At 55.9% G+C, this 23,669-nt stretch overlaps 1 protein-coding gene across 2 annotated transcripts in view; it reads right to left on the bottom strand.

Moving 5' to 3' along the window:
* The window catches only part of GRID1 (glutamate ionotropic receptor delta type subunit 1), a 791,529-nt gene extending 768,326 nt beyond the window's left edge, over positions 1–23,203 (bottom strand). Inside the window, exons 1-2 of one of the 2 annotated variants that reach the window (XM_050803825.1) lie at positions 22,722–23,203; positions 20,374–20,529 (exon numbers count right to left, since the gene is read on the bottom strand). In XM_050803825.1, the coding sequence (XP_050659782.1) occupies positions 20,374–20,529; positions 22,722–22,800 (235 nt within the window). In that variant the 5' untranslated portion in view covers positions 22,801–23,203. The remainder of the gene's footprint in view (positions 1–20,373; positions 20,530–22,721) is intronic. The other variant, XM_050803827.1, reaches the window with a different exon arrangement.
* Between the last annotated feature and the right edge of the window lie 466 nt (positions 23,204–23,669).

Raw genomic sequence — 23,669 nt, 5'->3', positions numbered from 1 at the left:
AATATTTCTTGCAGAGAAATATTCCTTGCAGAGAACATAAGCCATTGTTGGCTCAGAGCTCTGCTGGGCGTACACAGCATCTGGTGGCTGAGGCCCCCAAGGTGGGAAAGGAGGTGGTCAGCCAGTATGACGGGGTATCCTTTCTAGAAATCCCAGCCTTGAAGTTAATGAGGCGTGGTTCCCCACACCTCCCTAGTGAACCATGGCACCCTGTGTCTGATGAGGGAGAATCGCTGTCATGCAGGGGGATGGACAGAATGACAGTCATGGCCCAGCCAGGAACCCCGCCTTGTGCAGCACAAGCGTGTATTTCAGTCTGAACTAGGGGAGCATGTCCAGAGCTGTGATGAAGGAAATCAACAGTGAGAGCACCCCCACTAGCCAAGTACCTACTGGGAGCTGGGACGGGAAAGCACGTGGCCACGCCTGGCCCTTGGCATTCCATCTCTGCATCACGAAAGGCCACCATTCATTGGCTGGCCCTGGCTGCCCCTTGGCACCACCCAGGAAGCTCTTAGAGAATACCAGTGCCTGGGCCCTTGCCAGTCTTGTGAAATCAAGCTCTCTGGGGTGGAGCCCGGGCACTGACACTTTTCTGAATTCCTGGGGCCTGGGTCTGCTGTGCCCACAGTGGCTGGCACTGGGTCAACCCTCCAGAGACATGTGGGCAGGGAACAAATGGGCACCCACTGTATGCATACCATGTCTTCAGACTCTCAAAACAATTCTTCTTCAAGGTAGATGTGAGTATCCCCATCCTACAGATGAGGAAACTGAGGTGCAGATATTTAGAGGAACATGTACTGACTCGCACAGCCAATAATAGGCAGAAGAGGGATTCGGCCCAGCCACAGCACTGTCCAGTGTCAAAGATGATTCAGAGACTTCACCCTATCCCACCTGCCTTCCCCCAGCCAAGACTGGCCCACATGTGCCCCACACTGGACCAGAAGCTAGGGGAGGAGCAGGGACCAACAGGAGCCAGGGGCTGCCTCTGAGGCCACAGTGGTCTAGCAATGCCACCAGGTGCTGGGGAGAAATGGGGCACAGCCCCTCCTACACCAGTCTATTTTGGGGCCAAAGTACATTTGTAGGATATAATTTCCACACACCGGGAAAGCCCTGTCTTGACACCTGAATTTTACCACTAGGTCATTGTAAGAAGTCTGGAAGAATTCAGGTCTCTAGACAACTCTTGTGGCCCATGTCACATCCTCTCAGCCATCTCTCCACCTGTTGCTGTGGTGACTGGCTGCATACAGGTATCCTTGGGCAGCCCTCACCTCTGCTCAGCAGGGGCCTCTCTGCTGGCACCAGGTGGGAACTGCCCAGCCAAGCTGCTGCACAAACCTGGAATAGCTGGGAAGGGAGCAGCACCAGGCCCCTCTGACCAGTGAGGAGTGGGCTGGTGGATAAATGCTCCCACTTTCCCTGCCCAGATGGACAATCCAGATGCCCTTTTTGTGGTTCCCTGGAGGGCCCCAGCAGGAAGGAGCCCTGGCAGTGACCAGTCAGACTGGCCTTCCCTCCTGCCCTGATTCACACTTCCTCTTCCCTTGGCATATGTTCCAAAGTCCCCTGCTGGCGCATGAGCCTTCATCTCAGATGTCTGACATGAGACATCTTCATCTTCATGTCTGCGTGGAGGGGCCTCAGGCTGCCATATCTTATGAAATGCAGGTACCCTTGTCATAAGCCAGCACCATCTCAACAGTATGTGTAATATAGTCACTCAGAGTGGTGCAGCTTGGGTGGACAGGAATGGGCCCTGGGGTGGAGAAGAGAGAGGCCCGGGGCTACCAGACCTACCACCAGGCCTTGGGCAAATTTGGGGCTCTGAGCCCTGCTCCCCATCCAAGGAGAAGCCAGCCAGCCTAGCAGCCTGCTCCTCCTCTCCCCTCTTCTATGGCAGGCCAGGAATCTGTGGCCATGGGAGGCAGAAGCCAGGCTTAGGGATGGGCCTCAGCCATGTAAAAGTCCTGAAACCTCCAAGAATGATATGCTCTGCACCTGGGATCCTCAGGGAGCTGCTCTGAGTCCAGAGCGCAGATGCCTGCAGAGGCAGGGGTTGGGGGAGCTGACTGGCCTGTGCAATTCTGCCATCCTCACAGGCCTCTCTCCTCACAGCTTAAGGGCCTAGATGGAGGTGTACGGCTCTGAGCCCCAGCAATGTCCCCTCCAGTGGCCCACATCCTAGATCCTTTGATGCTCAGGGCCTTAGTCCTGAGCCACTTCTGCCTGTACCAGAGAGAAGCCCTAACGCCCCTGCAGACTTTGCCAGGATGTCAGCACCCTCCTCCGTCTATGCCCAGGGACCCTGGACAGCTCACCTCTGAGCACTAGCTCCAGCTATGCCACTACCTGGAGTGCCTGCCTCCCTTTCTTCACCTAACCAACCCCTGTTCCACACTTAAGACTCAGCTCAGAAGTCACTTCTTCCAGGAAGTCTCCCCTGGTTGCCCCAAGCCCAGGCTAGGTTAGGCACCACCCCTGTGCTCCCACACCCCTGGGCAGGCTTCATTCTCTTGTAGCATGCATCACATTCTTAGGCCACTCATCTGTCCCTGCCACACCCAGCCAGTGGGCATAATACGTATGCACAGTGTCCAGACTGGCTGCTGGGTGTGGCCTGCCAGGGCAACTCCAGCACATGGACTCTGCCAGCTGGAAAACACCCTCTCCGCCCCAGCCCGCCTCACACCCCTTAAGAAGGCTCACGTTTCTTCTTGGACCACCACCACCTGCTTTCCCCAGCTGAAGTTAATAATTTTAAAGTAATTAAGTCCAGCAAACCATAACCGATTAAGTAGGGACTGGTGCTGGCCAGCAGAGCTGCCATAGCCTCGTCTCTGCCCAGGCCTGTGTTTGGAGGGCAGCTGGGTGGGGCCTGGCCCCGGGTCCACCCCGCCAGGGCCTGACCATCCTGTGGCAGAGATAAACCTCTCTGAGCAGTCAGCCGCCTAATGAGACTGTCAGGGGACTTCTTAATGAGATTAGGCAGGGCCCTAGCTCTGCCTCACGGTGCGAGGATTTCTATTCAATTAATCATTCAGAGCAGCGCAGGCGCTGCCCAGGAGGCAGGAGCCAGGCCCATGCTGATAAGGCAGCCACCTCCCAGCAGCAGCCCAGCTTCCTGAAGTCCACAGCAGCCCCAGGCATCGGCCCCACTAGGCAGAAGGATAAACAGAGGCTAGCCAGGAGGATGGGGCAAGGCTGCTGGCCCAGGACTCCTCCTTGTCCCTTGGAACCTGGAGGGAGCTCTCAGGGTTCCCCACAAATGTGCCCATTGGGAGGAAGAAAGCAGAGATCCCCACCCACAATGTATGCATGGGGTTAGGAGAGGCCTGCCGGCTCGGGAAAACTAAAACCAGGAACAAGAGCACACATGGCAGCTACATAGTGAAAGCTATGTGTGAGAGCCCCAGGCCCCATACCCTGCATGAATGCTGAGCACAGGTGTCATCCTGCGGGCTGGCACATGTCTCTTACCCCAGAAAGCCTACCCTAACTACCCAGCCCCACCCTCCTGCCCTGCTCCACACACCTGTGGACACACCACAGAGCTCAAAGCCTGGTCCTTCCCCTCCTTACTCTCCTGTCCCCAAAGAGGTTTCCAGCCAGCACTGTTTGGGTCTCCTGGAGCTCACTGGAACAACTGTCACCAGGTGTTGTTGCCCTGAGGCTCCCAGTCCAATCCCCCCTTAATGTGACAGGCCACGTTCCAAGTGCCTGTGGCAGAGAAGCCCCCGGCTGGATGCTGCTGCCATCTCGGCATCCTTTCTCTTCCTCTCCAGGTGACCCCACCCCCATCTACCGTGCCTCTTTCACTCTCAGTCCAGGGACTGGGCAGCCCCCACTAGCCTGACAATCAGGGTGTTCTACTCCTTGGGCACCAGAATTGATTCAGGGAGGAAGTGATTCGGCCCCATACCAGCCCAGTGGGCTGCAGTCCTGGGACTCCTGTGAGACTCTTGTTAAATAATTCCCCTCTTCCAGGGTCAAGTGGCCAGGTGGCTGGGCTGTTTCGACATCAGCCTGCAACAGGCAGGAGGCTGCTCAGGAAGGAAACCACCCAGGAGACAGCAGGGACAAGGGGTGTGGAGACGGAGACAAAGTCCTGTGGATACCATTTGGGCCTTGGATCCAGCCATGCCTGAAGCTACACAGCCTCTGGCCTTTTCCATTACATGGCCTAATAATGATCCCTGTTTTGCTTAGGCCCAAATGAGGGTTTCTGACACCAGCATGATTAATATGACTAACACGAAGGGTTATTTCAGACCCATGGCAGGTTTCCCTGAAGGCAATAGTCTCAGATGGTCTGCTTTAGCATTCTGACAAACGACACACATGTGGCCCATAACTTCCCCACAGGCCATAAGAGGCGGAAACCCCTACATGCCACAGGGTGCGAGGCTTGGCCACCTTCCCCATGGTCCCAGTGGGGACCTCCCAGCACATCTAGACAGGCTCCCCCAAGGAGGGGCTCTCTGGGAAGATGGCCCCTAGACCACCTGTCACTGGGGTCTCAGTCCAACAGCAGGTGTGCACTGTGAGCTCTCTGGGACACACAGTGTGCATGCAGTGTGTGTGTGCAGGTCCTGGTGTGTACTTGCCAGAGGCCCAGTCAGGCAGCCACTCAACAAACATTTGCTCCACCCCTGCATGTGCCTAGGCCTGTACAGGCCCGGGAGTCCCAAGATGAGTTCATGGTGCTGGTGCTCACAGACTTCAAAGGCGCATGTAGAAGCCAGACACCAACTAAGACACAATGAATGGCATGGCAGCAACGAGGCAGCCCTGGCCCAGACAGAGGAAGCAGAGTGGCCAGGAAAGGCCTCCTGAAGAGCGTACAGAGCTGAGACTGGAGACGGGGCTCGGTGGCACAGGGTGCATGGGTGTAGGCAACCAGGAGAGAGCAGACTGGATGCCAGGGCAGAGGCCAGACCACGAGGACTTGAATGCTGAGCACAGGTGTGACCCTGCAGGCCAGCAGCCACAGGGGCCTGGTGTCGGGAAGATGCCCTGGGGAGCTCTGAGGGGCAAGGCTGAGTAGGGGCCCATCTGCCATGTGCCAGTGCCTGGGCTGGCACACAAGAGCCCCGGCACGTCCACGCACATAGCATGTCCACGTGACAGCATCCCAGGGCAAGGCCAAGGCAGAGCCACATGCATGCCCCTGCTAGCTGCACCTGACATCCAGGAGCTCCCAGGAGCACTCACCAGTGCTGATCAGTGCATGCTGAGACTCATCACAGACCTCGCTGTCCTGCCTTTAACAATGTTAATTTTCTTCTCAGGAGCTAAGTAGCCTAAAGCAGTGGGACCCCATCCCGGCTGCACTCATGCAGGCTTCTCCTGAGAAAGCTTGAGCATGAACAACCACAGAGCTTCAAAGCCCTTCTAGCCCCTGCTCACCAGGAGGGGTCCAGCTCCTGCTTCCTCAGAGGCCAACGTGGCGACAGCAGTGGCTGCTGGCTATGAACTCAGATGGGCAATGGTCAGCAGCTTCTGGAGTGCAGAGGGAGGCGCTGGTGGGAGCCGGTGGGAAGCACCTCCCTGCCAAGCTCACAGCTGTCAGGCTCGCCACTCCAGACCTGCAAGAGTTCCTCCCCTTCCTGGCCAGGGACCATTCCACCTACCCTGGCCAGAAAGAGGCAGTGGCCAGGACCATGTCAGCCCCATTTCACCCATGGAGACTGCTGGGGGCAGAGGGGCCCATAAGCCCACAGGAAAATTCCCAGGTGGGAGAAGAGAAGACAAACCCAGGTTCTGGTGCAGAAGCTCACACTGCCAGCACCTGGAGCCCGGGTGAGCTTCTATTTCTTCTGCAAGGCTTCTCCACTCACCCCCACCCGCACAGGCACACCTCAAGCATACAGAGGTATGGGGCCTCCAGAACTTTCCCACTCCAGCCAGTGAGTATTGGAAACATCTCCATCGTGGTTCTCCCCTTTGCACGTGGCCTTGGAAGACCTCATATAAATAGCCATTACCAGGGAGAAGCAGTGCCATCAGCTCCCATCTTTTCTTGACAGGAAGATCTTCAGTGCAGAAGCTGACCAGGAGGGAAGGGTTAGCACAGGCAGACCCACAGGGGGCAGGACAGGACTGCTATACACACAGCTGTGCGACCCCAGGTGGTCCTGAGAAAGAACACGGGACAAGGAGCAACAGCATGCAGAGGCTGCAGAGAGCAGAGGTCCTATGAGTCCCTCCATCCCGTCGCCCATCCAGGGACTTTCACTGAATACCTCCAACCAGCCTCATACCAGGCTTGGCTCTGAGGACTTGGCAGCAAACAAGACAGACACTTCTCTGCCCTCACAGACATGATGGCCCTCACAAATAAATTATTAACATCATTGCTGATGAGGAAGCCTGCAAAGAAGGAAAATAACATTTTGGTAGAGTAATAGGGGCCCTACTTGGAGCCAAGGGGAGCTTCTCTGAGGAGGTAAGATCAGAGGCATAGCCAAAGGCTGAGAAGGGGCCCAGCATGCAAAGAACCTTCCAGATAGTAGGAACAGCATGTGCAAAGGCCCCAGGGTAGATGCATGCTTGGCTTGTTGGAGAGATGGGGGAAAGGCCAATGTGGCCAGAGCAGTGAGGCCAAGAGAAGTGGCGACTGAGACACAGGTAAGATCGGCTTTTGTCAGGGTCCTTGGGGACTTGTGGCCCCAGCGAGGGGTCTGGATTTCATTCTTAGTGCAATGGGGAGCCATTGAAGGGTTTCAGCAGGAGACGGAGGTGATTAGATTGATTTTTCAGATAACTCTGGCTGCTATACAGACAATGGCCTGGAGGGAAGGGCAGAAGCAGGGGGCCACGAGGAAGTGACCTCAAGTGTCCAGGCTGGAGCTGGGGAGATGGCAGTGGAGGTGGAGAGAACCAGACAAAAGCCAGGTGCATAGTGGGAGGCCCAGCAGGTACAAGGAGAGCACCAGCTTGGCTGCCAGTCCTTCACACTCCCTAAGCAATCCCTGCTTCACTTTGCTTTCTGTGTCATTCCCTGTACTGCCCAGGATTGTCCTGAGATGATGCACAGACAGCCCTGGGCAGTTTGTAATGTATTGGTAGACACCTCTGCTTTTTTTAAAATTGACGTATAGTAATTGTACATATTTATGGGATACAGAGTGATATTTCAATACATGTGTACAACGTGTAATGATCACATCAGGTAATTAGCATATCCATCACCTCAAACATTCATCATTTCTTTGTGTTGAGAGCATCCAAATTCCTCTCTTCTAGCTGTTTGAAAATATACAATAAATTATTGTTAATTATAGTCACCCTGCAGTACTCTAGACCACTAGAACTTATGCCTCCTAACCAGCGGTAACTTTGTATCCCTTAACCATCTTCTCCCTATCCTCCTTTCCCCTGCCCTCCCCAGGCTCTAGTAACCTGTATTGTACTCTCTACTTCTATGAGTTCAATGTGTTTAGCTCCCACATGAGTGAGAACATGCAGATGCCTCTGCTTTTGAACAAGCAATCACCAGGAGCCTGCAGTATGGCAGACGCTGCCAAGCTCACCACATTCCTTTCCTGAGTGAGATTCCTGGGCCAGCTGCAAGCACCACCCAGGTGACTGTCCATGAGGCTTCTACAATGAAAGGAGGATTAGCTGAAATGGCTCCAGGACCTCAGCCAACTCCAGCATCCCGTGGCTACATGAAACATGCACGAGACAGTGTATGTGGATAGAAAAAGTGTGCAGGACTGAGTCAGGTGCAGACACGCATGGGCTAATGGGATTTCTGGGATTCTTGTAGCACACGTAGGAGCTGGTCTGTGACCCAGTGTCAAGCCCCAGGGCAGGCTGGGGAGGTGAACTGAGGGATCAGGTCTAGGTCCAGCCTGCTGGACATTTCTGAGGTCAGTGAGGGCAGCACAGGCCTCCCTGCAAGGTGGCTGGGGCTGGGAAAGACAGCCAGCTACCTCTAGAAAGTAAGCATGAGATTCGCAGAGCTCTGAACACACTGGACTAAAGGAGTCAGTGTACAGTCCACATTTGGAGTCAAATAGCCAGCTGCATGAGCATTGGCAGGGGTGTCTGATGCACCGCCTTTTATTGGGAGAAGATCCCAGAGCCTGAGGATCAGAGGTTTACCCAGAGCCACAGCAGGCAGTGATTTGGGAAGCCAGTGTCCTCTTTGGCTTCATCAACATCAGCAGAGTATCCTGAACAAGCAGTGACCATTCCCATCCCTCTGCACTGGCCAGGTGACATTGCGAGGACAATAACTGTAGCTGCTCTTTACTGAGCACCTCCTTTGTGCCAGGGACATGCTAAGTCCTCTGCAGTCATTACTTCATTTGTTCTCAAAGACAGCCCATTAAGTGGGGGCACCAGTATCCCAAGTGTACAGGAAGGAATGCTGAGGCTCTGCGAGTTATGTTCCAGGGACCCTGTGTTCAAAAGGGGCTGGGCGCAGTGGCTCACACCTGTAATCCCAGCACTTTAGGAGGCCAAGGCGGGTGGATCACAGGGTCAGGAGTTTGATACCAGCCTGACCAACATGGTGAAACTCCATCTCTACTAAAAATACAGCTCAGCATAAAGACTGTCCGAGATGAGAGTCACCAATCCTTAGAGGTACACGGATCTTCAGCTCATGTGGTTCAAGGCTGGATTTGAGAAATTTGGGCACTGTAGCCCTGACAAAGCAGGCTGGCCCATGCTCCCTCAGGCAGTCGGTGCCTGGCCAGGTCTAGCCCCAGGCCAGAGTTTGCTCACAGCCCTTCCTCTCCTGTCTTAGTCTGCTCTGGTTGCTAAAACAAAACACCATAGACCAGGTGGATTAAACAACAGACTAATTTATTTTCTCAACAGACAGTTCTGGAAGCTGAAAGTCTAAGATCAGGGTGCCAGCATGGTTGGTTCCTGGTGAGGGCTGTCTTCCTGGCTTGCAGACGGCTGCCTTCTTGCTGCATCCTCACATAGCAAAGAGACACAGCAAGCTCTTTGGTGTCTCTTCTTATAAGGCCACTAATCCCATCATGAGGGCCCCACCCTCATGACCCCATCTAAACCTAATTGCCTCCCAAGGCCCTGCCTGCAATGCCATCACATTGGGGGTTAAGGGCTTTGATATAAAATTAGGGAAAACAAACATTCAGTCCATAACACTTCTAGACCTTCCCCCACTCTGGCCTTGGCTTTGCATGGCCCCCTCAGCTCTGGACACAAGAACTCTGACATCTGCTGACCTGTATAACTGAGACCCCAAGAGGGCCACTCCCTGGGGTGGTAGGCAGACTGGCTCCCTCTCATCCCACTAGCATGATGCTGAGATGCTACAGGTGACACCGACAATGAAGAAGCACTTAAGGTGCTGTCCGCGGCCTCCTCCTGATCTTGGCCAAGTTAAGTGACCACCACTGCAATGACCATCCCATTGGATGATCTCTGAGGGCCCCGGAGTCAGGTCTACACATCTAAGGCCAGGAATGTGCCCCAGGAGGGAGAGGAAAATGTATTTATTGAGTGTGCACTACAAACTGCCCTTAGAGCTGAGGATACCACAGGAAACAAAAGCAACCCAGTCCCTCCCTCCCCACAGTCCACAACCTCCAGGAGGCATCACCAACAAGTCAAAGGAAACACAAGGCAAGGGGAGCACATGGCCAGGTCAGTCTCCTGTGGGTGCTGGGATGCACCCTGAGGATGCCACCTCCCAACTGGAACCTCACGTGAGTCCAGGAGGAGTGTGAGGGAGCTAGCAGTGCTCCAAGCAGCAGCTGGAAGCCTTGGCTCTTTCTGCTAAACATACCCAGGCAGCATGGGTGTCTGCAACAGTCTCCTTGTGTGTGCATGTCCCTGTGTACATACACACCTGCTCAGCACTGCCCACCACACCAGAGCCCCCAAAAGCCTTTTGGAGGGCTGAGCCATCACACTGCTGGACTCTCCAGGGCACCTATGGCCATGTTCCTCCTGGAACAGGAGGAACCCGTTCCAGCAGTGTGGTGGCTCAGCCCTCCAAAGTCTTTATCAGGTGCACAGTAGATGCCCAGAGCTGAGGCTCAGGTCCCTGCGCAGAGCTGGACCCCAGCAGCAAGCCTTAGGCCAGCTCCAGTTGGGGTTCTGTGATAAGGAGAGACCCACCCTCAGCTCTCCAGGCCCAGGCTGGCAAACCGCAGGACTTGGGGGTGGCCCACAGAGTTGTTTTAGTTACCAGAACCCTGTGGGAGAGGTGAGTGAGGGCAGGTACCCTGGGAGCCTCCTGGGACAGAGGAGGAGCAGCACTGGATGTTACAGCCACGGCAGGGAAGGTGGCAGGAACCCTAGAGCCCAGCTGAATCAAGGCCACCTCAGCATCTGACACTGGCCACTGAAGATGGAGCACTGTTGGGAGGGGGGCTCAGCCCAGAGCTCAGGTCAGGCCTCAGAGCTCTGAGCCCAGAGCCCAGACCAGAGGCCAGAGTGGGGCCACTCCATGGCTCATCACACCTCTGGGCACTCAGATGAAAAGGCAGAAGAAGGCCCACGACCCCAGGCCAGGAGCAGAGCCACAGTAGGACCTCAAGTCTCCACCCTGGACTGAGCAGGAGGAGTGCCATGAGGGACAGAGAGCAAGGAGACGGCCTTCCAGGCCAGGCCAGGACCCAGTTTATAGGGGCACTATAAACTGCCATGGGTGGGCTGGGCCCAGAGCTCCAGGCAGCAAGGCCTGTGTCTCAGCCCTGACCTGGGGATTGCTAGCACCCAGACAGGACCCAGAGACCAAGAGGTGTCGTGTACCTTGGCAGGGTCCTAGGAGGATGGAAAACATTGTGGCCAGGACACAACAAGAACAAATGCCTCCTGAACATACTATGTGCCAGCACCCATGCCCTCAATGCAAGAATGAGCCCCAAGGCACTAAGCACCCCTCTCTCGGGCACCATGGTGGACTGTCGCTCACCACAGCCTCCCTCCTGCCAGCAGTACATCCTCTCTAGATCCACCACCACAACCCAAGGCAGCCCCATTTCACAGAGGTTGAGACTGAGGGTCAGAGAGGGAAAGTGATCTGTTCGAGAACACACAGCTAATGAGTCAGATTTGGGAACTGAACCCATACCTGCCTGACCCCTTTCCACCAAATAGAGCAAGGTAGGCCTGCCCTATGGCCAGGTCCTACGGAGGCAGGGGCAGGCCAGTGGGATTCTGGCCACTTCATGCACTCAGAGCAGACAAGGCCACAGCAAGATGGAAATACCGTGCCGTGACAGTCCACAGGTTCCCAGAGTCCCAGCCCATATGGACGGCTCTGAGCAGCCTCCATATGAGCCATGTGGTCAACACTGACCTCCTTCCCTGCTCTCCTGAGGCACCCAGAATGGCTGGGGCTCAACTCCAAGCCGCACATCTCCACCGCCCTAAGTGGGGCCAAGGCTGTGGGAACCTGCTCACACTGCCCAGCCCAGGGCAGGAAGTGAGAGGAGGACAAGTCTCCACCATAGACCACTCAAGCTAGTAAGATCACAGCCACCTCCGCCTCTTCACCCAGTCACTGCCCTGTGCTAGCCCTGGGCTGGGCTATTCTAGTGCGTTTCCTCAACTGATCCTCTCAGCTGTCCTCTGTTCCATTTTACAGTCATGGAAACCAAGGTTGCCCACCCAGAGTCAGAAAGCAGAGCAGGGGTGGGAGCCCCAGTCTGTGTGAGGGACAGCCACTACACTCCCACCCCCTCAGCTCCTGGACACCACACGGATGCTCCGGCGGAGACATGGGTAAGGGCCAGGCTGAGCACAGTGGGGAACCGGGGCGGATCAGGTGGGGATGCAGTCGCAGAGCACAGCTGCCTCACCTAGAGTCTGTCGAGGGACGAGTGTGAGGGAAAACTGGAAAGATGGGGCCATCAGGGCCACATGTCCCATACCTGGGTGGAGGAGGAGGGGCAGCCTGGGCTCAGGACCACCCTAGGCCCCCAGCTAACACCCTCCACCTCACCCACTGGTAACCTACACTGCCCACAGCTTGGACCTAGAAACAAAAGGGGCCATCTCATCCCCTCCGGACCACCCTGCCCGCACCTCAGGCCCAGAAAGGGGAACTCTGGGTTCTCCTTTCTTCAACTGTGGCCATCCGCCAGGAAACTGGCTGTTTACGGGCTGGGAGGAAGGGCTCAGAGAGTCTAGCTGAGATGTTGGACACAGACCCAGCTGCCTTCCTGGGCCCAATGCCTGTCAGAGAGGGCAGCACCCCAGAGAAAGGGGCTGTCACAGGCCAGCAACGGCAGAGAGATGCGTGGTCTCTGCCCCAGCCCACTGCCATTAGCAGGAGAGGGCTGCCGCTTCGCAGGGCAGCAGGGGCAAGGCTTGGGAGTCTATACGAGGGACAGGGCCACAGGGCTGAAGCCGTGGAAAGTGCAGACTTGCCAAGTCCAACTACGGGGACAGGGGGAGGTCATGGGTGCTGGTCCTGTCGGTGGCTGGGCCGAGAACCCAATCTTCACCTCATGACTAGCTCAACGCTTCTGAGAGCTGGGATTGTCCAGGCGCTAGTTTACAGAGCACAAGATTGGCAGACATGGAGAAAAGCAGAGGTGCAACCCCAGCCGGGGCTGGGGACTCTGGCTTCCTGACTTCCCAGCACAAGGAAGGGCTGCCCAGAGGTCTGCAGAGGAGGGACAAGTTGCTGAGTACACAATGGGGAATCGATGGGAGCCACGGATTCCACCCAACCTAGCATCCAATACCTAAAATTGTTTTTGGCTTTTGTTTGTTGCTATTGTTTTAATGAATCGCCAAGGAAACAGGAAGGCTGTTTCGACATGAATGGGAAATAGGCATTTCTGTTGCTCACCAGTTGTTTCCAGTTCTCTCTGCTTCCAGGCACATAGTAAGGCTGTGCTTCCTGGATCCCCTGTGACTGGCTGCGGCCATATGACTGGTTGCAGCCAATGAGTCATAAGCAGAAGTGATGTGGGCACATCCAGGCTGAGCCCCCCAGAGCTCTCTTCCCCTCTGGCACAGCAACTGGCAACAACCAAGTGAAGTGACCATGAGGAGCCAAGCTCCCCACTGACCGGCAATGGACACACAGTAGGAGCAGGAAATACTGTGTCGTGCAAGCTGCTGGGAGTTTTGGATTGTTTGTTACTGCAGCATAACTTAGTCTCCCCTGACTCATATAATGGGAAACACAGAGCAAAACCAAAGGGTGGAGACCCACAGGCATGGCCATGGGTAACCAAGTGTAAAAAGAATCACATCCAGGGATGGAATGGGTTAGAAATGATCTGGGAAGAGACAGGGCAGATGGGATGCTCTGAGTTGTTAGGCAACAGCATTTCCTGGGCAGTAGAAGACTCAGTGAAGATGGAAGACAGCTGCTGTGAGGACAAAGCTAGAGAATTTCAACCTGGCAGCTACAAGAATTGGGAAAGAGAGTCTGTGTGCCATTACAAGAGGTGACTATGAGTGATGACGGACAGCCTTAGCTGGCCCCCAAGAGAAACCTGGAGAAATGGCCCCAGCAGGAAAACTGTCAAAGTACTCATGTCCTAGACCTAGAAACGGAAGGTGCCATCTCATCCCTTCCAGGCCACCCTGCCCACACCTCAGGTCCAGAAGGGGGAACTCTGGGTTCTTCTTTCTCAACTGTGGCCATTGGCCAGGAAACTGGCTGTTTACAGGCTGGGAGGAAGGGCTCAGACAGCCTAGCTGAGATTCTGGACACAGACCCAACTGCCTTCCTGGGCCCAATGCCTGTCAGAGAGGGGAGCACCCCAGAGAAAGGGGCTATCACAGGCCAGCCCAGGACTAGGAACAGCAGCAGCTCAGAGGCAGTATGATCCATGGCCTCTCCCACACGCCTGGCATGAGGTGTCCATCTGCTCATTGCCAGTTAAGTCCAACCTCCCAATCTAGAGAGTCGAGCCATGGCAATAAGGAATGAAGGGAGCCTCTTGAACCCAAAATTTGAGGAAGTGGGTGGTGCCGGAGTGTAGTCTATAAAAATGAGAAAGTGTGTGTGTCCCCATGCATGTGTGCATGTGTGTGTGCTCTTGAGTACATGTGGATGTGTGTGTGCCGGAGTATATGCATGCATGTGTGTGTGGTGCACATGCGTGTGTGTGCACCTGCACAGGAGTGACTCCAGAATGAAGGAGAACCCTGACGCCTATGAGTTCAGCACCCTGACACCGTGAATTCAGCACAGGTTTGTGGGAAATCCAGAGAGGGGACCCAATGCCTAACTCCAGACTATCAATGCCTGCAGCCTTATCCACAGCTGTTATCACTGGCAGTAGCCCTTGAGGGGTCCAGGAATAACAGCTCTCTGTGGGATCCCAGGCAGCAAAGTAAGATTGACTTCAATGAGGGCCCTCCCTTGGGCTCTAGGTAGGCATGGGCAGAGATGGTGAGGTTCTGAAGAACAACCTACCCAGGCAGAAAAGAGGCCCTGGGTCCAAGCGGCAGCACCAACTTACAGTCTGACTATTCAAACAGCAATTTCCTCCAGGAACTTCCTTATGCACAAGCAGCAGCCAAGCCCAGGAAAAGAAGCTGGCATGTCATTGGAGAACACAGGTTAAGTCTGTGGAGGCCCCACAAGCTTACAGTGTGATGCTTCCAGAGTGAGCTTTGTAGAAATGGAAAGGAAACATAGCTATCCATCCCAGGTGACTGTAGCAAGCCCAACGAAGACAAGAGGATGCCCCCCAGTAAGCAAGAGTGCAGTCAAGCATGCAAAAGATTATCAGGGTGGAAGGAAAGTGGAGGTGGACAGTGCACATTGGCTACATTGGGCAAAGACAGGTGTGCCAACGTGGTAGCAGAATAATGGCCCATAAAGATGTCTACATCCTAATCCCCATATCTGTGAATATGCTAGGCTACATGGCACAGGTTGCAGACAGCATTAAGCTTGCAAACCAGCTATCCTTAAAATAGGGAGGGCTGGGTGCGGTGGCTCACGCCTGTAATCCCAGCATTTCAGGAGGCCGAGGTGGGTGGATCACGAGGTCAGGAGATTGAGACCATCCTGGCTAACACAGTGAAAGCCCGTCTCTACCAAAAATACAGAAAATTAGCCTGGTGTGGTGGCGGGCGCCTGTAGTCCCAGCTACTCGGGAGGCTGAGGCAGGAGAATAGTGTGAACCCAGGAGGCGGAGCTTGCAGTGAACTGAGATCGCACCACTGCACTCCAGCCTGGGCGACAGAGTGAGACTCTGTCTCAAAAAATAATAATAATAAAAATGAGGAGATTATCTGGGATCATCCAGGTGGGCCCAATATAACCACAAAGGTCTTTGAAAGAGGGAGCCAAGTGGAAAAGGGAGGAAGAAGAGTCAGAGAAGGAGACGTGATGACAGAAGCCAGGTCAGCATGAGAGGATGTGAGAAGGCCTTGACCCGCCATTGCTGGCCCTGAAAATGGAGGAAAGGGCCAGGGGCTGAGGAACCCAGCAGCCTTCAGAAGCTAGAGAAGGCCAGGAAACAATTCTCTCCTCCAGCCTCCAGAAAGACCCAGATTTTAGCCCAGCAAGACCCATGTTAGGCTTCTGACCTGCAGAACTGCAAGAGAATAAATGTGTGTTGATCTAACCAACTAAATTTGGGGTAAAATTTGTTTCAGCACCACAAGAAAACTAATACAGCTGAGAGGATGGGAATAAGGGGTCTACAGCATCTTTAGGAAGACACGGACATCACACTCAGACAGCCTCTGACAGTGTCTGGTGAGGCTGCCTGCAGGACTGCAAGGGTGTGGCCTCGATGGGACCTACAATTCTCTATAATTCTGAATGGAAGCCAAGGAAGATGCCGGAAGCCATCAGAGCTAGCAGAATGTCTAGATACCAGTGTGGCCAGTGAGGGGCAGAGTGACCACTTAGGAGGTAACGGATATAAACTGAGCAAGGCCTCCACATGGGCACCAACAAGCTCTCTGGGTTTCATTTTTATTTTATTTCATTGTTTCATTCTGTGAACCACAAGCTATTCTTGGTAATGTTTATGTCTTCCTAGAACCCTTTTGTGCTTATGATAACTAAAAGGAATATTGCCTCACTTGCATGCATTCCTTTTTTCTGCCTCTTCCCTAAACTGTTATCCCTCCACACTGCGACAGGTATATCTACAGCATATCCAATAACTCACGTCTTTTACTCACAGTAAAAAGTAATGCTGGGAAATGAGAAGACTCGTGCTCAGCCAGTTCTTTTATATAAATTATATGCATTTATATAACCTCCTACTTGAGCAGGCACTTTACGACAATCTGAAATTTTTTTTATTTAACAAATTAGGATCTCTTTTAGTATCTAGAAGACAAATTTTCACACTATTTGTTAATATGGACTTTGCCAGCTAAATCTAAGATGTAACATTTTAGAGATTTAAATGTCCTTTCTGTGTTATTTGCTAACTTTCAATCCTTATCAAATGGATATTTTATTGTGTGATCCATTCTTTTCCATAAATTGACCAAATGTCCTAAAAGGCAGTGCTTGTAAGGAGCTTGTTAAAAGTCAGCCTAAAGAAATTGTTAAGTATAAATCTTAGGACCAATATATCCAGGCCGAGTTTCTTGTTTTGTTCAGGAATATTTAATTCTGCATATCTCAGCATAAATAGTTCCTTTAAAAAAAAAAAGTTTTGAACATTGAGAAATGTATGCAGTTACTAAAAGTAATGTTTACAAATAGTTCACAGTGATTTCAGAAAAGGCCAATGATGTTAAATGGGGAAAAAAAAACAGGATATAAAACTGAACAGAATGGGAGCTCTCAAACTTTATAAAATACAGTGGTGGGGGAAAGACTAGAAAGAATCAACACTAGTGCAATTCAGAGCAATTTTGTTCTGCTTCTTGATGCTTTCCTGTACCTTCCACATTTTACATAATAAGCACACATTGCCCTTTTTCTTTTTTATATTTTTATATTAATACAAGCTCATTGCAGCAATGCATTTTCTTTTATAATCAGGGAAAAAAAGTAAGAGCTAAAAATGAAAAGGTCAGTTTGGGTCCTCTCTCAAGGAATTCACTAGCTTAAAAAAATGGTGTAGCTGAAAATATCAACAGCCTCAAGAGAAGCTGAGATGGATTCACGGTTGGGTCAGGGAATGGAAAGGGAATTACTGTTTACAGAACACCCACCTCAGGCTTTATGCAGACGATTTACACACGTCTCATCTCATTTAATCCCCACAATCCCATGAGGCAAATCCTATGATTATTCCCTTCGAACAGATCTGGAAACAGAAGCTCAGAGCAGGGCTCCAGGGTCACACGGCGAGTGAAGACAAGACGGGAACTGAAACTCTTTAGGCTCCACCAAGCTCTTATCGTTGCATGGCACTGCCTCTCAGACCAAAACAGCTATAGCACCACTCTACTGAGAGGTCACTGTGGCCTTGTCCAGTCAATGTTGGAGATCGAGCCCCCATCTGCCTTTGCTCTCCATCCCTGACCACTCCCCTACTAAAACTCTTTTTCTTTCCTACTCAACCTGTATCGACAACCCATGTCCTGCTGCAATGAATGTCCAGGCCCAGCAGTGAGAGATAAGCCATTCATCAAGCAGGGATCAAGCCCGGTGATGGAAAAGCACCCCACAGAGTACAGCCAAGGAAGGACATCCAGAGAGCTGAGTACCTGCAGCAGAGCCCCAGGCAAGGGAAAAGGAGGCTGATGAGCACTGCTCTGCCCCTCCCAGAGGCCTTCCAGGGCTGGCTCCTCCCATCCCTTGTAGGCATCCAAGGGCTATGCAAGGTCACAGGATAACAATGGATTTCAGTCCACCAGACTCATAAAATGAAAGTAAATGCCAGCTTTCACCAGCACAAACTCTCTGGGCAGTAGGCAGCCCAGCAACAATACCTGGCCAGTGTCTCTCTCCTTCGACAACTATCAACCACCAGAATCTAACTCCCTACTTCCAGACATGCAGAAACACTCACTCTCACACCCCACAGAGACCGTGTCAGCCTGCCATCCTTGGAGCCTGAGACATTTTTCCAGTTATACAAACAGAGAAACCAAGACCCAGAAAAGGCCCCTGGGTGGAACATTTGTCCCCAGGACAAAGTTGCTTTGAGGAGCTTACAGGTTGAATCACCCATAGCTATGTTTTGTGTGGCTTGTGCTGTGTTGTTTACATTGCTTTATTAGTTGATGACAGCTTTAAATCAAATTTTACATTAAGGTCCAGATTTGGGGTTCCTCTTAAAAAAATAAATCAGCATGTCTACAACAGTAGGATTTTCACTCCCAAAGGCAAAATCTGTTAAAGTTGTGTGACAGCTTCTCCTTTTAATGGAGATGACCTCTTCAGGCCCTATACTCCAGGTACCACAGGAACCAGCTGCCCGGTTCATCCTTGTATGTTACCTGCATGAGGTGGCAACCTTGTGCAAGAGCACCATGTTTAGTCCCTGGGGAACTGCTGATGGGAGTGAACGGGCATCATTCAGGGGCAAAATGAATGAGCTTGGATACTCAACACTGCAGAGGGGAGTCAACAGAGGTGTGTCACCAGACATGGAACACAGGCAGGGTCTCCACTACACTGGGAGCTCCTGGGTCCAGGAAATATGTGCTTCCAAACTGTGGCTTCGGCTCCCAAGCACAAAGAATGAATGTCGACAGAGATGGGGTGTGTGGAGCCAGTGTCAAGGGAACAGGAGGCAATGTGAAAGTTGTAGCTTGTCACCCCAGGTCCCCACCTCAGTTAGGGTTCCTTCCACTAAGAAGGCCCTGCCCTCCTCTGGCTGGAGCCCACCCCAAGAACCTGCAAGGAGCTGTGGTAAGGGCACACTGAAAAGAAGTCCAGAACAGGGGGCGTCTGGAGACAGAGACTGCTGGTGGGGCACCAGACACCAAAGAAGGGCAGGAATTCCTCTTCCCTGTACCTCAACAGACATCTGACAATGGACATCTGTCACAGCTGGAAGCAGCAGCTCCCATAATAAGCAGTGTTAGCCTCACCCCCCGCCCAAAGAAAACACTTGGGACTCCCGGTTTGTAAAACCACCTCAAGAAATCCTTGGACCTTCAGTCCCCAGAACTAGTCCCCGGTCCCTGCCCCCAGAGCTGGCCCCTTTCCTTCCTCTGCTGCACCCAAGAATAGGAGACCCCCAGAATTCCTCCTTCCAGCACAACAACCTCCCCAACACCAGCTCTGACACCCCAGACCCAGACCAGAGCCATCATTGAGGTATCCTGTCCTTGCAGGCACCAGGGAGACTAGCAGCCCATGTGTACCATAGCAGCAAGAGGACTCTGGGCTCAAGGGGCTTGAGGAGAAAGCACCGGCCCGGAGCTCTTAGCCAGCCCACCTCCCACTACACCCACTGCCCTCTCTACACTGCCCTACCAGTTCCTCCAGCAAGGAATCCTTGCATCCTGCACCACTAACTGTGCCCTTCTATCCTCAGCACTGAGGGGCACTGGCCTCAGAGTCCCCATGGTTGTGGGGAGCAAGGCAGAGGGAAGGAGAACGGACTTAAGCTGGGTAAGTGTCAGAGGTGGAGCCTTAGGCCTTAACCAAGAAGCTGGAGGCTTGGAGAAGGAACCAGGGTTCCGGAGCTGAAAGTCAGGTTGAAGGGGAGGGACTAGGAGAGAGGAGGGAAAGCAGAGGGAGTTGCTGTCACGAACGCCCTCGCCGCGCACCTGTGGCGCCTGCCGCGGGGCCCGACCGCAGGCAATGGCCGTGGAAAAGGGCGGCCCCGGCGCAGGCTAGGATTTCCCCGCAGCCGGACTAGCCCAGCTCCGCTCCTTTCCTGGGCGAACAGCGCCCACCTCTGGCCCAGGCGGTGGCGCCTCCGCCCGCGGCGCGGACAGCGATAGAGAAACCCGTTCCTCCAAACCTGGTGGAGGAGCGCGGCAGAGAAGCGCCGGGCTGAGGCTCTGGGGGCAGTGGGGCGCGAAACACCGCGCCTACCAGGTTATGCCCGGGAGAAGGAGACAGGGCGGGCTCCAGGCGCTGGGCGCTCCTCACCTCGAAGCAAGGAAGACACCGGCCCACCGAGATCGGGGGGTGCGCCCGACACAGGTACCCCGCACGCAGACACGCCTACCCCCAAACACCCAGAAACAAAGACCGCCCCAAGCCACGCACGCCTGCGCAGCCAGCGCTGGGCGCACACCCGCGCCCACACAGCCCGAAAGGCGGCGCGCAACCCGCAGGAAGCCCAGCTCCCCGCGCTCGCAGGCTCTCATTGCCAGCCGGCAGCGCAGAGCAGTCCTGGCGCCGCTGCCTAGGTGGGCCAGGGAAGGCGCGCCACCGCGTGTAGCACCGCGGCTGCCCAGGAGCAGAGGGGGACCCGCGCGGCCCAGCTCGTCCCCAACCCCGCCAGTGCCCACTGCTGCGACGCCTCACAGACCGTGTCCCAGTAGGCCCTGGGCACAGCGGTCACTCACCTTCCTGCACAGCCTGGAACGGGTTATTGGCCTCGATGACCTTGATGGAGTAGGTGATCTTCTCGCTCTGCAGGATGTCATCGTTGAGGCTCAGGTCGGATACCGCCAACTGGAACACCCTGTCGTCCTTGGCTGCGTTCTCCTCGAAGATGGCACCTGAAGGAGAGAAGGGATCAAGACCGGACCTAGACAAGAACCCTCTCCCCGCTTCCCTTAGCCCGAGGGTCAAGGCACTCGCAGACCGATGATTGCCAGGTGGTGGGAAGTCTGAGCTGGGATTTCAGCTTGGCAGGGTAGAATAAGGCTCTCCCATCTCCACCCGCACAGGAATATGCTCCCCTCCCCCCAGCAGCCCTCAGCGCACACGTGCACACAGTTGACATGAGTTACACATGCACATCTCACATGCTGCCACCAGGTCACACACGTGTCTCACAACCAAGGCACCACATGTCCTAGCCATACCCCACAAAAGGGACTAAGCCAAGCTAGGGTGGCCCCAGGCAGTGCCCAAATGCCTTCCATAAATCCCATCCCAGGAGCCAGGAAGTTCCCTGGGAGGGTGGTGTCCCCCACCCAAACCCCAGGACAGAATGATGACTCCTTTCTGCCATGCACGTCCCCTGCTGAGTGGAGCTGAGCGAAGCAGGCCTACAGTTGGCTTTCCTGCGCAGAGGGGTCTTCCTTAGGCAGGGGCCTCTGGTGGCCTGCAGCTTGGACGGCTGTGACGCTGCCCGGCCTGGCGCCCTGAGCTCAGCCTCCTACTCTCCATCCTTCCCCACTTCCATTTCCTGTATGTCTGTCGAGGGGAGTGGGGGAAGGGGACTGTGTCCTAGGCGCCTAGGATCTAGCGGGGCTGGGGGTCCCAGAAGGACCTGTTCTTGAAGGGTTTTCTAGAACCGCGGACAGCTCCTCCAGGGCGCCCTCCGGCTGGCGCTTTGTGCACCTATCACAGCTTCCGCGGACCCTGCGCTTCCAGCCGAGATGCGTCCCACCAGCCGGAGCCTAGTCCCGCAACCTGGGCAGCTCTGGAGTCAGCCACCCACACCCCGCCTCACCAAGCCCCGAGGGTCCCTGAGGTCCCGGAGCTGGCCCAGTGATCCCTCAAGCTGGGGGCTGGGTAGAAGGAGGGAGGCCCCGATTCCTCACTACACCCGGAGCCGGAGCCGCAATGCTGACCGCGAGACCCGCACCCCTCCAGGGCGGGAAGCAGGTTTGGTCACGGGCCCCTGCAGAATCGTAGTTCTCTGAGCTCAGGCCTAGTACTCACCACCCCACTCCACGCCCCGGCCCCGCCTGTCCCGTCCTCCTCGCCTTCAACACCTCCCAACCCCCAGTTTCCCTGTGATCGCTGGTCTTTCCCAACTTCCGGAAAGACGACTGCAGAGGGACTCCCAAAGCGACCGCTGTCAGCCCCCCAACTCGGCCCAACTTCCCGAGATTCTTCCCGTGTTGCTCCCAACTCCCACCCACTCCCCCTCGGCGCGCCCACTCCCCCTCGGCGTGCCCCCTCCTCCTCTGTTCTCTCATCTTCTCTCCCGGTTCTCTCTCTCTATCCATCTCTTCCCGCTCAGCATCCCCCTACCCCGCGCTGCCCACGCTTCTTCCCTCGGCTCCCAGCACCCAGACTGTCTGGGCCCCCAAGACTTGGACCACGCAAAACTCTGGGACTGTCCAGGATGGGGCTGCAGTCGCCACAACCAGATACACACGCACCCACACATACACCGAGGGCTACACAGACACACCGGAGAAGCAGGCAGACACTGTGTCCACTCTAACAGGCTGACAGACAGTCGTGCACGCACCAACACACGCTCAGATGGCCCCACATACCCCAACGCCCTCTCACAGTAACACCGACACCGTGCCAGGCGCACACAGCGACACACGCTGACAACACGCACCCACACACATTCACACACGGTTCCGGTCCGGTCTCTTTGATCTTGCCCTGCCAACTTGACGAGCCCCCCCGCCGTGCCTTCCCCTGCCCCCAGCTGCTCTGAGCTGCGCGGAAAGGACCTCCCGACCCGCCGACGGCCCCTCTAAGGGCGCGGGTCTCCACGCGCGTCCATCCCAGTGTTCTCCGAAGCCTCGGCCCTAAGTGTCGGCAGAGGCCGCGGGGCCCCGCGCGGAGATCGGAGCCCCGGGGAGCGGCTAGCAGCCAGCGGGAGCGCGGCGCGGCCCGTGCACAGCTCCTCCGCCGGGCGGCGCGGCGCGGCCCTTCGGGGGAGCACCGCCCGCCGAGCCCCTCGGCCCGGGGAACCGCCAAGTTTGGACGCCGCGCACCCCCTTCCCCGTTGGGGCCCCCGCCCAGCCTCGGCCCGGCAGCCAGCCACGCTCACCGATGTGGATGATGGAGTCGGCCCGCACCGACACGCACTGGCATATCCAGGGGAGAAGCCACAGCGTCAGCGCTTCCATGTCCCCCGGGCGCGCGGCTCATCCGCCTGGGCCCGGGGCGAGGCCGAGGGCAGCGCGAAGCGGGGAGGCGCTGGTCCCGGTGCAGTCCCGGGCCGCTCCCCGGGAGAGCCGAGCCCGCCCGTGCGTCTTCCCCCGCGCGCCCGCCCCTGCGCCCTGCGCCCGCCCCAGCCCAGCCCAGCCCAGCCCAGCGCGGTCGGGCTCCCGCTCCGGCTCCGGTGGCGGCTGCGGCGGCGCTGGCAGCTGGAGCCCAGGCCGGCGCGGCGGGGGCGGCCCGCGGCGGTGGCAGCGGCGCTTCCCGCGGCTAGAGCGGCTTCGGGGGAGGCTGAGGCGGTGGCGGCGGCGGCCGGGCTGGCGTGGCGGCTCTGGGCTGGCTGTGTGTCTGAGCCCCGGCTAGGAGCGAACTGCGGAGGACGCCCCCTCCCCCCCCCCCCCTCCCCCTGGGCTCCGCTCCCCCTCCCCTCCCTGCCCGCCTCCCTCCCCTCCGCCCTTCTCTCTACCACGTGACTGCGGAGCCTCAGCCTCGCCGCGCGGCGCTCGCCCGCTCGCGGCTCGGAGGGGGCGCCGGGTGCTCCACGCTCCCGGCCCGGGGGACGCTCGGAGACCGGCACGGCGGCGGGGACCGGCCTGGGCTGCGGCGCGCCGAGCCGTGGCTGTCCGGGCCTCCTTCTCCGGTTCACCAGGGGCGGGAGAACGGAGGAGGGCCGGCCGCTAACTGCCCTCGAGGGGCTCCCGAAGCTCCCTGGCGATCTCAGCAGCCGCGGGTCTCGGGTCATGTCCCCGGCCGAAACAGACCGTTCCTCGTGGAGTGGGACCTGGGGAGCAAGAAGAGAGACCGGGGCGGGGCGCCGGGCCAGGCCCCGGGACACCTG

This window comes from Macaca thibetana, chromosome 9 (genome assembly GCF_024542745.1).
Source record: "Macaca thibetana thibetana isolate TM-01 chromosome 9, ASM2454274v1, whole genome shotgun sequence".
Taxonomy (NCBI): Eukaryota; Metazoa; Chordata; class Mammalia; order Primates; family Cercopithecidae; genus Macaca; species Macaca thibetana.
The sequence above is the reverse complement of the archived record's forward strand: the minus strand, read 5'-3'. Positions and strand labels throughout refer to the sequence as shown.